Source organism: Phyllostomus hastatus, unplaced genomic scaffold (genome assembly GCF_019186645.2).
Source record: "Phyllostomus hastatus isolate PE091 unplaced genomic scaffold, TTU_PhHast_1.1 phas_scaffold_46, whole genome shotgun sequence".
NCBI lineage: Eukaryota > Metazoa > Chordata > Mammalia > Chiroptera > Phyllostomidae > Phyllostomus > Phyllostomus hastatus.
Window position 1 is genome coordinate 24,306,789 of NW_025334032.1, and position 15,044 is coordinate 24,321,832.

Consider the following 15,044-nt stretch of genomic DNA (forward strand, 5'->3'; position numbering starts at 1 on the left):
GAGGACGGAGCACGTGATACAGGAAGTGGGTGGGGATAATATGGAGGAGTTTCCGGCGTGCCCCGGCGGCTGAAAGCCGGGGCAGAAGTGCTGGTCTGGGTCCGCGTTCCAGTCCCCGTTCCGCCGAGGCGGTGGCTACGGTAGGAGGAAAGAGGTGTTGGACACGCCGGCCTTTCGCCGCTACACACTGCAGCCTTATCTCAGCTCAAAATGAACTACATGCCCGGTACCGCCAGCCTCATCGAGGATATCGACAGTGAGTTGCTCGTCTCCTTCGGGTGAGGTCTAGGGAGAGACCCTCCTCCCGGACGGCTTCTTGTTTTGAGGGAGCTCGTAAAACAAACACTACGTGGTTTTAGCACTTTGCTGGATGTTTGGCGTTGACATCCTTCACGGGAGGGAGGAGCCACGGGGACACACCGTTTGCCACCTCCCAGCCCTACTACTGCCGCTATCACTTCTGTCCTGCAGTGTCCACCAGTTCCCGGACTGGTCAGCCACAAGCTGTAGAATTCAGTCCTGCTTGCGAGGGACGCAGCTGCTGAGGCCCGTAAACACGGAATTTGCCCCTCGCCCAGTCTACTGTCTTCCTCTGCGATATTTCGGAGTTCCAGGTTGTTACAGGTGGATGGACGAGAATACTTAGAGAAAGGATTAATCAAGAAGTGAAAATATTAAGACGACAGCATTTGGACTTAATTGGCAGTAGACATAGGCTTTATGCTATGTAGCCATTTACAGTAGTATTTTACCGTGAGGGTCTTCACCACTTTCAGGTTATTGTAGTAGAGACCATTGCCAGACAAGGTATTGACTTTCTGGGAAGGCTGAGTCAACTCAGACTTCTTTTTTTCTTCTGCTAGACAATTTTCTTTTGTTTTTACTAAGAAGACCTTCCTTATTCCTAGTCATTGTCCTGAAGAGAAACTCAGCCCTGTACTAAAGAGGAGCCACTTACAATTGTCCCATCTTTCCTTTTGCTAAACTCTCATCTGTGAATCATTCCTCAAATAACATTGTTTTTGTAATCGTTTTAATCTTTTAATCGTGTGATGTCTCATTAACTTGCAATTGCTGCAAAATGGTTTATACACAAGTTACCAGTCTCTAAAGTTACTGTGTATACAAATTAAAGAGTGAGTGTATAATTATACTCTCTTTTTATCTTCTGAATCATTTTTTAAATCCAAATTAGGGATTTGACAAATGAAAGGAAACGTAGTGTAGTCTGGATCATGTAAACAACTGCTGTACAAACCCATCTGTAATGCAATGAAACAAGTTTTAGTTGTCTGAGAATGCCCTTTTGCTCTCACCTCTTTTGTCACGTAGCCGAATTATTGGAGGTCCTAACACATTCTGTCATTTTAAATAATTTTAAAATAATTTTTGTTCTCCAGCCTTCTAACCGTTTTTTGTAGATTCCAAGCCTCCTCCTTTCCCAAGAAGTTCAAAACCATTTCATATGTACCCTTTAATGCTGCCACTGCCCCCCACTTTCCTCCTCCCTCCCTTGTCTTTCTGGTATTTTCCATCCTCTCATTTGAGTAAGAAGTACTCCTTCCTTTCAGTTTGTGTCTTTTATTACTGTTTTTCCCCACTGCTTCTGGAACCTCCTTCCATTAATATCATTTTTCTCTCATACTGTCTTTCTCTCTCCCCCAGATCCATTTCTTCATGTATGTTCTTGTCTGTCCAGTTCAACTTTTTTTTTCAGTTGTAACCCTCTGCAAACGTCCATCGGTTTTTCATATCCTTACCCCCAAACATCTTAAGTCGTCTCTCTGACCACCTACAATAAACTACATCTGTTACTCCTGCAATTTGATTTTTGTTGTCAACACACTGCTTCCAGTCCATTATTAAAAGGCATCAGTCTAATTCACTCTTTGAAGTTTTCCCCTCCTCCCTGCAGCATTGTGATATTGCATGGTGATGCTGGATTCTTAATCTGTGCTCTTGATTTCTTCAACACTTGATTTTCCTACCTCTCCAACTCTTACTGTTCCTTAAAACAGACTGTCTCTTAGGTTCCATTATTTACCTGCTTCTCTCTTTAAGTCTAAAAGATCTCCTGGATTCCAATAATTATATCACCTCTTTGTGCCCTTGCCCAAAATTGCTTTCTCTAATTCTGACTTCTTTTGCATTCCACTCTTACATTTCCAACATCTTTTGACATTTCTGTGTAAGTATCCTGATAGCACTTCAGAATTGCAACCAGCTAATAACCATCCACCCTGAGCTTTTTTTACTTTCAACTTTTGGTAAATGGTCCTCCCTGGCACAATAACTCAAAGTTCCTACATGTTCTCTAACTCATTTCTTTAGCACCCTGCTCTCTCACACCTACCCACATATACAAACTCAATTAGTTGTCAATCCTGTTACTTACAATTGCACGGTCTTAGTCCTGTCTTCATCTCCCTTCTTATCTCTCCCTTGGTTCAGGTCTCCTTATGCTTCAGACTCTGGAAATAGCCTCAGCCACTCTCCCTTATTTGCAAGTTCAATCTTCAATGTTTTCTTGTTCCCTGTGAAGTCACATCCAAACTCAACCTGCTTCAGGTTATTTTCTGACTTCATTTCCTGTCATTTCCCTTCACACCCTCAACTTTTCACCAAACACAGCTCGTTTTTTCCTCCTGCCTAATTACAGATTTCCCTCCCCTTCCCTGTCACTCTTCCCATGGCCAGAAATTATCTGGCTTTCAAGGAACAACTCAGATACATCCTCCAGCTACAGTTTCTCTCAGTCTCATATAATTAAAATGTCCTTTCTTGTGGCAACTTAATTACAGCCCAACTACAAATTCCTTCAGGAAAGAAGCACTGTGTTGTTCCTCTCTTCTGCATCAATAAAGTGTTTTATTCATGGCATTAAAGAAAAGAATGAATGAACTTTACTAGCTATTCTAGTGACTGGCTTATTGTCATTCTTCAGAATCAGTTCAGTCACCTCTTCAGAGAGGTTTTCCCTGGCCACCCACTCTTCTGTAGCTACTTTCCCTCTTTATCATACTGTCTTACTTATTATTACATTGCACTAATCAAAATAGGTGGTTTTGTTTGCCTTCTTTCACCAGGAATATAAAGTCGTAAGGTCAGTGATTTTCTGAGTCTTATTCTGTATTGTATATCTAGGCCCCAGAGTAGCACGTAGCTCTCAATAAATATTATTGAATTTTTGCTCTAGCTTATTATCAGCATCTTCCTTTTACATGTCCGGGGCATTGTTCTTACTTAAAAACTTCCGTGAATCCAAAGTGTGAAACAGACGCTCTTCTTCTAAGGTCGGGGGTGGGAAACATTCCTAGAAGTAAATTTCTCAATTTGCAGCTACAGAAACTGGCATGACAGTGGTGGGGGCAGAGGAGTTTAGCATCAAACATTAGGGTCCAGAGCCAGTCAGGCTTCCTGGCTATTCATCCAGTCCGCCACACTACTGTGACTCTTTACACCACTAACCTTGTAAACCTTGTAATCCAGTGGTTTTCATCCTCTTTGATTTTATGGCAGACATAAACTATTCACTAAAATTCTGCGACATACCAAAATATCTATTTTTTGCCGATCTGACCAAAAACATAATTTTGATTCATTTACACCAGGAGGCTGTTGTATTGGCTGTTATCATTTTGTGTTTTGTTTTGTTTTATTGACAACCTGAGGGAAAAGAGGTGAGGGCCCCTGACTAAATAGTCAGGTATTGAAAATTCTTACGGCCCACTGGTTGAAAATTGCTGCTCTGATCTAAACCCCGGACTACCTTAGTCCTCCCTCTAATTTCCCAGTGTACTCCCCCTTAATACCTTGAAACAGTAAGTGGTAGAGCTTAAACTATCAACTTTATTTTTGTTGTTACCCCATAAACTCACTGAAGCTAACAGTTTTCTTCTTTTAAAGATTTTTTTTTCCTGTCCCCAGAAAAGCACTTGGTTCTGCTTCGAGATGGGAGGACACTTATAGGCTTTTTGAGAAGCATTGATCAATTTGGTATGTATTAGTTACAGACTTCTATTGTACTCTGGATAATAAGAGCTGCCCATTGTATTTTTGTTGTTTCATATTGTAATAAATTTATCTGCAACTTTTTCATGTGTCTGGCATACAGGAATACAGTTTTGAGTCATTGCATCATTGTGTCCTAAATTATGATTAGATGGTTCAAAAGCTTGTATTTTCAAGCTTGTATTTCTAAAACTGGCTTTCACTAGAACATATGATTATAGTGTTTTGGGCTTTTTTTTTCTTTTCCCCATTAGAGGGAGCCAAAAGACAGAAATAGACTCAGTCCACTGAAAAAGTTGCTCATTTGAACTTTGGCTTGGGGGTGACTACTCTTCAAAGCAGTTCCTGCACTGAAGGTAATCCCTCCCCGTCCAATGAAAACTGGGTAGAAGGCATTTTCTGAAGCTTGTGAGGGACCCCAGCATTAAGCTCAAGATATGACACTTAGGGATACATCAGACTCAAGAGTCTCAGTCTTTGTTTTACATCCCGCATTTTTCTAAAGAGATCATATTGGCTTCTGTTTCAAAAAACATCTTAGTTCCTATCAACATTTGTTTGACATCTGCTAGGTCAGTGGATTTGGGCATGAGGAAAAAAATAAGACAAATGGTACCAACTGAAAGAAGAAAATTATTCTTAACAGGTCAGGATTCTGAATCATAAGTCAAATTCATCAGACTACTTTGAGGGAAAAGTAATGCTGACTTTACTCTCAGATTACCAGTATGGTTATCTGACAAAGTGAAAAAATAGTTTTTTGCTGTATCATAAGTCATGGACACTTGTATTGGGTTAAATGAATGCTAAATTACTAAAAGTTAAATCTTTGGTTAATTACCACATACACATACCCACACAACAGAAAAACCATGTCCTTTTAAAAAAAACATTTTTCATCTCCATAGTTGTTTAAAGTCTTTCAAGTGCCCCACTTATTTCCATTTTCTTACAGTCATGTTGATATTAGCAATTAACTGATAAACTAATTTAATTTTCTTTTTCCCTCACCATCACTTGGTATTACTGCAACATAATCCCAAATACTCTCTCAGCTTGCAATTGGTTAAAAGTCTCAAATGGTGTGTTGTAATGAAATAGAAGACTGCTTGAAATTTTGATTTTTCCCTGAATTAGAAAATTTTGAAATCATGTTCAACTAAATCTTTTCAACTCAAACTAACTGAGTTATGGACCTTTACCCAAAATTTGAACTAAATATCTTTGTTTCTTCCCTATACACTTATAGCTAATTTAGTGCTACATCAGACTGTGGAGCGTATTCATGTGGGCAAAAAATACGGTGATATTCCTCGAGGGATTTTTGTGGTCAGAGGAGAAAATGTGGTCCTACTAGGAGAAATAGTAAGTGAAAACTGTTAAGCTGCTATGGGTATTGATAAACATACTAGTTAGGTTTCTTTTTGTCTTTTCAAGAGGGAAAAAATATGTTTTTCATATTTCACCAGCTTCTCACAGGAAACCACTACATTAGTTTAGGAAAGCCACAATTATAAAAGTAAAGTTACAGAGAATAGTTAACTTTGTTTCAGTGCCTCTTGGCATTTTGAAGATTTGATCCCATTAAAGCAAAACATCATTGATTTTACCTGATATCTTTAAAAAATACCATCCTGTCCAGGCAGTGTGGCTCAGTTGGTTGGAGCATTGTCCTGGAAAGGTTGTGGGTTTGATTCCCAGTCAGGGCACATACCTAGGTTGCAGGTTCGATCCCAAGTTCAAGCACATAAGGGGAGGAGGTGGGCAACTGGTTGATGCCTCTCTCTTGCACTGATGTTTCTCTCTAAGAAAGTAATGGAAAAAATGTCCCATGGGTGAGGATTTTAAAAAACGAATACCATCCTATAAATGTGTTCATTAATATATTGTTTCTGCTATTTCAAATAGAAAATGAAAAACTTTAATAATTCAATAAAGTAAGATTTATGTACATTGTATATTTTGCAGTCATTTAAACAGTTGGTCCCAAGTAGTTTTTCATGACAAAGTTAATTAGCTGTGTTTGGAGAGGAAGAAGCATTGCGTATACAATGTGATGTCTGTGTTTTTTAAGGGGTGAAGGGAAGTAATGGATGTAGGAGAAGCCTTTCTGTAAACCATGCTGATAAAGGAGCTCAGCTTCATTTGAATCCTTAGCTCACAACCAGTGAAGAGGAAGATTAGTTGACAGGTGAAGAGTTAAATCTTCTCTAAAGTGGTGTTTCTGTAGGGATGTATGTGTGTGCATGTACATACACATATGCAAATATACATACAAAACTATTAGAAAATTATTTTATATTCAGGATAGGGCAAAAGTATGTTTACAATTTGTATGGGAGATAACACTATAATTAATAATAAATAAAATTACAACAATAAACTTTTTGCATTACAACTATAAATATACTTTTGCCCAGCCTTGTATATAAAACTATTAGTACTCAACATTTATTTTAAAAATGTTTATTTGTTGATTGATTTTTAGAAGGAAAGGAAGGAAAAGAGAGAAATAATCGATTTGTTGTTCCACTTATCCATGCATTCATTGGTTGATTCCTGTATGTGCCCTGACCATGGATTGAACCTGCAACCCCGATATATTGGGGCAACAATCAACCAGCTGAGCTACCAGGCAGGGCTAAAAGTATTCAACATTTTAAAAAGATAAACCTCATTACCCTGGCTGGGTGGCTCAGTTGGTTGGAGCATCATCCCATAGACTAAAAGGTTGCAGGTTCCATCCCTAGTCATGGTGCGTACAGAAGGCAGCTGATCATGTTTCTCTCTGGTGCGTACAGAAGGCAGCTGATCATGTTTCTCTCTCTCTCTCTCTCTCTCTCTCTCTCTCTCAAAAAATCAATAAAGATATCCTCAGGTGAAGTTTTTTTTAAATTATATTAAAGATTAACCTCATTTCATGTTTTTCATGAAACATTACTGGAAAAGTACCTTATTTAATACCTTTTATTTGATCCTGCTGCTTCTGATTATTGGGTTTGCCAGGAAAATCAAAATAAAAAACTTTGACATTTGCTTGATTTTATATTTTTCTATTGTTTTTAAAGTTTTCACTAAAGTTTCCCAATACCTAGCCACTACTTAAATCAGGTTTACAGAAGTCTTTTGAGTGCAGTGATTTTGTCCATAGCTGTTTTTAACAATAAGCTATTTGAGAAAATAAGGAGATAATTCTACCAGGGTCAGGTTGGTTCAGAGACCTTATTTTGAAATAGCTAGAAATGACTAATGAGTACTGCCCAAATGCTGCTATAAAATACATGAAATACCTTTTCTAAAAAATATCTTCTGTGGTTGATATTTTTTGTTCGGTGTATCATTTCTTGCATGTTTGTGCAGCAGAAATGGTCATCTCCTTGTATTATGTAAAGGTTGAAATAAAGCACTACACTACCCAGAGATGTGAGGGAGGAGCAGGAAATGACTGTGGTCTGCCAGTGCATTAAAAGGGGCTGATCCCTCTCTGGACAGTAGGGTCATAGGTGATTATTTTTTCCTTTTTTACACTTTTCTGAGTTTAATTTTTAAAGAGGAAACATACTACTTTGCTGCCAGGGATAAAGATTTAAGTTAAAACATTCACACGTACTCTGCTTTAGTTTTATAGTATTGAACGTCACAGAAATGCTTCCTATGCCAGTTACTTGGGCACAAGTTGCCCCTGTGTTAGGTGCATGTGTATGTGAACATGAGGAGAGGAAGCGAACTTGGGTTTGTTCTTGGAGATTCGTTGTTTTCTGGTAGCCCTTTTATGGAGAAAAGCACTCTCTTTTTACATATTGCGGTTTGGACGCTGCAGAATTTTTACAATGGTACCATTAAAAAAAAATAACAGGAATGCTTACATAATCATAGGACTCTATAGTCAGTTTGAAGAGATTAACTGCTAACTCTAGGAAAAGACATACCCAGAAACCACCTAGATTCGGTAAACATTTCATTGCTTAAGAAGTCCCTGAAATCTGCCTCAAGGATGATGATGTATGAAGTCTTAAGTAACAAGACAGATTGCTGGGAAACAGCATCACCATAACCACACAAATAGCTCAATGAGTAACATATTGAAAAGTGCAAGAGGCAGTACTCTGAGAACATGATCTTCTCTTCAGCTTCTACTCAAGGGTTGTGAGGGTAGGTTACACTTGATAACGTATATTTTCCTGGGTGCAGTTAATATTTTACCCAGTGCAGGGTTTGCCTGTGTAATTTGTATGGCTTTCACATAACCTCTCTATCGAGACTCCTCCATCTGATACGTAATAGCCCGTGGGTTCTGAAGCCTTGGCAGCATCTGCAGGTTAGTACCCAGTGATAGGCTGGCACAGATAGTTTATAGGCTAGATAGTTTATATATGTGTAGTGCCTTCCCAGCATTTATTACTGAAAGTCAGAGAAGAGGATAAGAAATAAGAATGCCCTGACTGGGTATGGCTCAGTTGGTTGGGCGTCATTCCACAAAGCGCAAGGTGGCCGGTTTGATTCCTGGTCAGGGCACAAGCCTGGGTTGTGAGTTTGGTCTCGGACACATACAAGGGGCAACCGATCAGTGTTTCTCTCTCACATTGATGTTTCTCTCCCTCTCTCTTTCTCCTTCTCTCCCTGTATCTAAAGATAAATAAAATCTTTACAAAAATAAAAAAAGAATACCCTGTCTGTATAGACTGTCCAGTTACAAATACAGAATAGCTCTGGCTGGTGTGGCTCAGTGGACTGAGTACTGGCCTGTTAACCAAAAGGTCATTGGTTTGATTCCCTGTCAGGGCACACGCCTGGGTTGCAGGCCAGGTCCCCAGTGGAGGGGTGTGTGAGAGGCAGCCACACATTGATGCTTCTCTCCGTCTTTCTCCCTCCCTTCCCCTCTGTCGAAAAATAAATAAATGAATCTTTAAAAAAAAAAGAAAAGAAAAAAAGAAAAATAAATAAATGAAATCTTTAAAAACAAAACAAAACAAAACTGAAAGATACCTGTATGTTCATTTTAAAAAGAATGAATTGAACCTGTGGATAATAGTAAGATAGATTTATAGTAAGATTGTGCATTTCAAGATGGGTTATCAAACTTTTACAAGGTATTGACCCTAGTTGATGTGGCTCAGTTGGTTGGGCATCGTCCTGCAACCAAAAGGTCGCCAGTTCGATTCCTGGTCAGAGTACATACCTGGGTTGCAATTTTGCCCCCTGGGGCATGTACAGAAATGAACAACCAACCAATTGATGTTTCTCGCCCTCCCTCCCTCCCTTTCCCTCTCTTTAAAATCAAAAATAAAATATTTTTTTAATGTTTATAAGTTCTTCAAAAATAAAATTATTAAGCATATTATGCCATATTAAGTGAAAAAATAGTATTTGCATTGTGGGTTTTTTAAAAAGTCAGTATATATATGGGAAAGTTAGAAAGGATACTCAACAAAATATTATCCCTCTATAGTGGAATTAGGATTTTTAAAAAATGTTTGCTAGTCTGTTTTTTAAATGTCATACAATGAGCATGTGTCTTTTTTTTAAAATAATGGGAAAATTTATTTTTTTTAGTAAGCAAAACAATTCTTTAGTTAAAATCAGAGAACAATACTGAGGCCAAACTGGTTTAGTAATCTAACTGGTCTACTGAAGTTTTCTCTAGAAGACTTTGCTGCCATGAAGGGCAAAGGAGTCTTGTTATAATTTAAAGACTCCTAATTAATGCAACAGAGAGATAGTTTATTGCCTTTAAGGAAGAGGGTCCTTCTTTAAATCAATGTTCTCTACTTTCTTGCTGAACAACCCTCAGAAATTAAACTGACTCTGATAGTGCAAAGATACAAAGTTTATCTAAAGCCATCTTGGCCTTGGTAACTTCTTTCTGGGATTCTCTGGGGTTGGAGAAATAGCCTTTTTTTTTTTAAGAAAATTAGTTCTTCACTAATGTAGGATTTCAGACAACCTACAGCTTTGTTATGCACACTGTTCTGATCCCTATTACCACATTCTTATAAGTATTCTGTAGTAGTGTGGCCAGCCATTTCTTTGTAAAACTTATCTGTTCTTAGATGAAAGATATTTCAGCCATGTCACAATCATGAAAAATAACCCAAACCTGACATAGGAGTCCATTTGCCTTGAGATCTGTAAGGTTTTCCATTCTTGGTCATCAGTTGAAGTTTTCCCAAACTGCTTGTTTTGTAGGACTTGGAAAAGGAAAGTGACACTCCCCTTCAGCAAGTATCTATTGAAGAAATCCTGGAAGAACAAAGGGTGGAACAGCAGACCAAGCTAGAAGCCGAGAAGCTGAAAGTTCAGGCCCTGAAAGACCGAGGTCTCTCCATTCCTCGAGCAGATACTCTCGATGAGTATTAACTCTCGTTCAGAGGCCATTGCTCTTGGGGAGCAGGGGCTGCCACTGAATGCAAGTGACATTCTGGTCACCTCACACATTTGACTAGAGACTAGAATTTTGAAAAGCCATTTTTCTTTTGAGTCTTTCACATATGCAAAATGAAAAAATCATGTAACAGGGTTTTCCCCCCCTTTTTAATAACAAAATCATTGTTTAAAGAAACAGCTGGATGGACTTCTTCACTCATCACTGTGAAGCCAGCAACTACTCTCCCTATTGCTCTTCCCATCCCATAATTAGCGTTTACAGGGGACATTCTTCATTTGCTTGTAAATAAAGTATGAATCTCAAAGCTGTCATGTTATTTCCCAAGTTTGAGTTGCTGCCAGTGAATAGACAAAATTAAGTTCCAGTCTCAGAGCTATACACAGTTCTGTCACTTTATAACTTGCTAGTTACGAAGGAATATTTTCATACTAAGTACCTTGTGGGTCCTCCTCTCTCCCCGCTGTAAGAAAAACATTTTCAACCTTCAGGAAGGTCTTTCAGTGAAGTTTCACAGTTACTGGTTAAAACAAAAGCCTCGAGTTTGAGAAACAGCATCCACTTACTCAACTTGTTCTGGTTTCATGAACAGCTTTGCAACTAGGTTCCTGTGAGATCCAACATTTTAGTAAGGTGACTTTCTCCTAATCTGTCCATTTAGTTCATTTCTCTAGTCTTTAGGATTGAGTTGAGCCTTCTATGCTGTTATAAAAAACGCCAATAAAATGGTGTTTCAGTGACATACATCCAGGCTATTCAGGCTGACACCCACGGTGATGCCACTTTTCTGGTATGATGCTGACTGCATGGTGAGTGTAACAGACTATTGAAGAGTGCAGTGTAGTTACGGGACAATACTGAACTAGGGGTTTAGGAGACACAGGTTAAAATTTTTACTTTGTTTCTCTCCTCGCACCTAGTCAGTTCTCCTAGATATTTTTTTTTAAACTGAAGAATTATTCCAGGTGTTTCTCCTTTTCATAATCGGTTGAGCAAAGACTTCCTTTTCATAATAGTTATATGCAATTCCTGTCTGAATTATTTTATAGCATTACATATACTTAACATTTTATGACCTCAGGTGTTAGCTCCACATGCCTATAAACCATTTGACAGCTGAGCTACTCATTGAGTTCATTTTAAAATAGATAATTTGTGCCCTAGCTGGTGTAGCTCAGTGAACTGAGTGCTGGCCTATGAACCAAAGGGTCCCCAGTTTGATTGCCAGCCGGGGTACATGCCTGGGTTGCAAGACAGGTCCCCAGTAAGTGAGCAGGTGAGAGGCAACCACACACTGATGTTTCCCTCTCTCCTTCCCTTCCCCTGTCTCTATAAATAAATCTTTAAAATAGGTAATTTGTGAAAAAACAGTTGTACCTAATGATTTTTCACATGTGTCTTGCCTTTTATCTTACTATTTAATAACCAGAGCTTGTTTTTAACTGCTGACACAAAGCAGGGGAAAAAAAACACAACCAACTTTTGAAAAAAGTGTTTTTTGAAAAACACTTCTAACTACACGACAATCTCTGGGAGTCAGCAGGATTACAGTGTTAGTTTTTCTGAGCAGCAGTTTCAGAACATCTGACACCTTGAAGGAATTTGGACTGACTAGTTATCTTGTTTTTTCAACTGCTTAAAAACTCCAAATGCAATCATGAGTTACAGTTTATTCTTATGTTAAAGGAGAAGGGACTGAGTTTTGACAAGTCAAGAATTTCCCAACCATAGCAAGGCTTTGATCTTTTCAAACCTTGTTACACACACGGCAACTAAGAATTACAACTAACAAATGAAACTATAGACTATTAACTTACTTCCTACCGGTCTCCAGGATTGCTCAGCAAAATGGCTGGCCCTTAGCTCTGCCCAGCCCAGGATTTTTGCAGATAACTAAAATCATATTTTCACCTTGTCCATACTTTTGTTTTCCCTTTAATACTTTCTTCCAAGAGGGGTTCCCATGAGACTGCTTTTAAAGGAGACACACAAGGAAGATCTACCAAAGCCCCTTTCTTGGCCATCTTCATTCTGATACAGTTGAGTACCCAGCGTATCTCTTACTCGTCCAGCTGGTTTCTCTCCCTTTCCTTGGCCCTTGATCTTACATTGCATGCTCTTCTCTAAGTTTAAACCACGGTATCTGCTCCACGCCCCAACTCAGATAAAACACTCCCAACAGTCCCTGGATGCTTAATGATAGCCAGGTGCCTTTCTACTGTCCATCGTGGAAGGTTTCTCAAGGAAGCCGTGTTAGCGTGAACCCCAGAGGTATTACAAAGAGGTGAAGAAGGCTGGGAAATGGTCTTTTTCTCTTAAGAGTGTTGGCTGGCAGTCTCAGGCAGAGGGCAGTGCAGACAGCGGACAGCGTAGGCCAGCAGGCAGAGCAGACGCACCAGGCAGCACCAGGCAACCGCTGTGGGCAGTCCCAGCCTCCAGTCTCATGGCCCCACAGCACAGCTCAAGAAATGGGGTCCAGGAATTGAACCTGGCAAGCAAATACTAGAGGAGAGGCAGTTAGAGAACAGTCCCCTACCCCTTGATTCCCTCCCCCATATTACACATTCAAAGGAAGACCCAAAACCTGGAATTTATTTATAAAAAACTATTCTTACATGTTTAAACTTCAGTCTCCTTCAAAGTACTCTCTATTTGATGCAATACACCTATCAAGGCATTTTTTCCACTGCTCAAAACAGTTATTGCACTCATCGATTTTGATGCCTTTTAGTGCTTCTGCCATTTTTTGTTTCACCTCTTCCACACTGGCAAAACGTTTCCCTTTGAAGACTTTTTTCATCTGGGGAAACAAAACAAATTGCTCGGCAAAATTGGGTGAATAGGGAGGGTGGAGCACAGGGGTCATGCCGTTTTTGGTCAAAAACCGCTGAACATTCAGCACAATGTGGGCAGGTGCACTGTAAATCGTCCATCATGAAATGGGCAAACACACTGAGTATTAAAAAGATATGTATCTATTCCCTGAAGCCAAACACAGCCTCTCACAACCATGCCAGCTGGCACACTGATACAGATGGGTTGCTAGAACACTCATCTAGTAGGGGAATCCTGTACTACAAAGGGGCATGCCCTCCAGAAGATAATTCCAGGGTTTTTTATGTTCCCCCCTTGTATGTACTTATATGTGTATAGTGTGTGTTTGTGTGTGTGTGTGTGTATAGCATTTCTTACCTTTCAAAAGTCATACTACAAAATGAGCTCCATCCAACCACCTTTCCCATGAGGAGCTGTCATTCCCAGGGAGGTACGAAGAAGGCATTTCAGTTGTAGATGTTGCAGGCTGATGCTCTAATGCTGAACCAACCTTCCAGCTGGGAGCTGACAACTCTGCTCATAATCAAGGAAAGAGTAGCAGGAGAGACTCTAGTCTGAGCCATCACCTTGGAGTTCTTTGTGAGCTGAGCAGGAATGCAGTCAGTGATGCAGCTGATATGCACATGTGCTGTACCAATGCAAGGACTCATAACAACGACACTCAGCCTGGTAGGACCACATTAAATCTGGGAGAGGTGAAGTTTTTGCAAAAGAGACTAAACATGATTAACTTAGTTTAAACCTGGGGTTTCAACCTACTAGGTCCTAATATGAATTTAGTGGATTATAATGAGCATTTTTTAATGTTGGCTCTTTTTTGTTGTTTGTGCTATTATTTACTTATTTATTGTTATTCTGTTACAGTTGTCCCAATTTTCCCTCTTTGCCTCCCTCCATCCAGCCCATGCCCCACTCCCATAGTCAATCCCCACACCATTGTCCATGTCCATGGGTCATTCATACATGTTCTTTGACTAGTCCCTTCCTCTTCTTTCCACCATTATCCCTCTTCCCCCACCCCTTTGGCCTCTGTCAGTCTGCTCAATGTTTCCACGTCTGTGGTTCTAGTTTGCTCATTAGTTTATTTTGTTCATTTGATTCCTCTTATAAGTGAGATCATATGGTATTTGCCTTTCACTGACTGGCTTGTTACACTTAGCATAGTGCTCTCCAGGTCCATCCATGCTGTCACAAAAGGTAGAAGTTTCTCCTATCTTTCTGCTGTATAGCATTCCATTGTGTAAATGTACCACAGTTTTTTGATCCACTCATTAACTGATGGGCACTTAGGCTGTTTCCAGCACTTGGCTATTTATTATAAATAGTACTGCTATGAACATTGGGGTGCATAAGTTCTTTTGAAATGGTGTTTCAGGGTTCTTAGGGTATAATCCCAGTAATGATGTCACTGGGTCAAAGGAAGTCCCATTTTTTATTTTTTTATTTAAAATTTTTTTCTTATATTTAGAACAATTTAGATCCTGATACACATTACTGTTTTAACAGGCAGACTACGATGAATTAGTTCACAGACATTGTAAAGATTTTATTTATTTATTTTTAAAGCAAGGGGAAAGGAGGAAGAAAGAGAGGGAGAGAAGCATGGATGAGCAAGAGAAACATTGATCGGTTGCCTCTCTCACGCCCCAACTGAGGACCTGGCCCGCAACCCAGGCACGTGCCCTGACCGACTGGGAATCAAACTGACAAGCTTTCGGTCCGCAGGCCAGTGCTCAATCCACTGAGCCACACCAGCCAGGGCTATAACCAGCATTGTTTAAAATTGGAATAATTAGAAAATAGAGTACATTACATA

The 15,044-nt window shown here is 39.5% G+C and overlaps 1 protein-coding gene across 1 annotated transcript; it reads left to right on the top strand.

Moving 5' to 3' along the window:
• Positions 1 to 18: 18 nt before the first annotated feature.
• LSM1 (LSM1 homolog, mRNA degradation associated) lies at positions 19 to 10,700 on the top strand. The gene is made up of 4 exons (XM_045821463.1): positions 19 to 256; positions 3,928 to 3,996; positions 5,261 to 5,376; positions 10,198 to 10,700. Exons 1-4 carry the CDS (start codon positions 211 to 213, stop codon positions 10,366 to 10,368), a joined length of 402 nt encoding a protein of 133 aa, XP_045677419.1. The 5' UTR covers positions 19 to 210; the 3' UTR covers positions 10,369 to 10,700.
• The last annotated feature ends 4,344 nt before the right edge of the window (positions 10,701 to 15,044 follow it).

Coding starts and splice junctions, on each gene's coding strand:
- LSM1 (XM_045821463.1), top strand. CDS start 211: ATGAACTACATGCCCGGTACCGCCAGCCTCATCGAGGATATCGACA. Junction 3,997..5,260: donor GAGAAGCATTGATCAATTTG/GTATGTATTAGT, acceptor ATACACTTATAG/CTAATTTAGTGCTACATCAG. Junction 5,377..10,197: donor TGGTCCTACTAGGAGAAATA/GTAAGTGAAAAC, acceptor CTTGTTTTGTAG/GACTTGGAAAAGGAAAGTGA.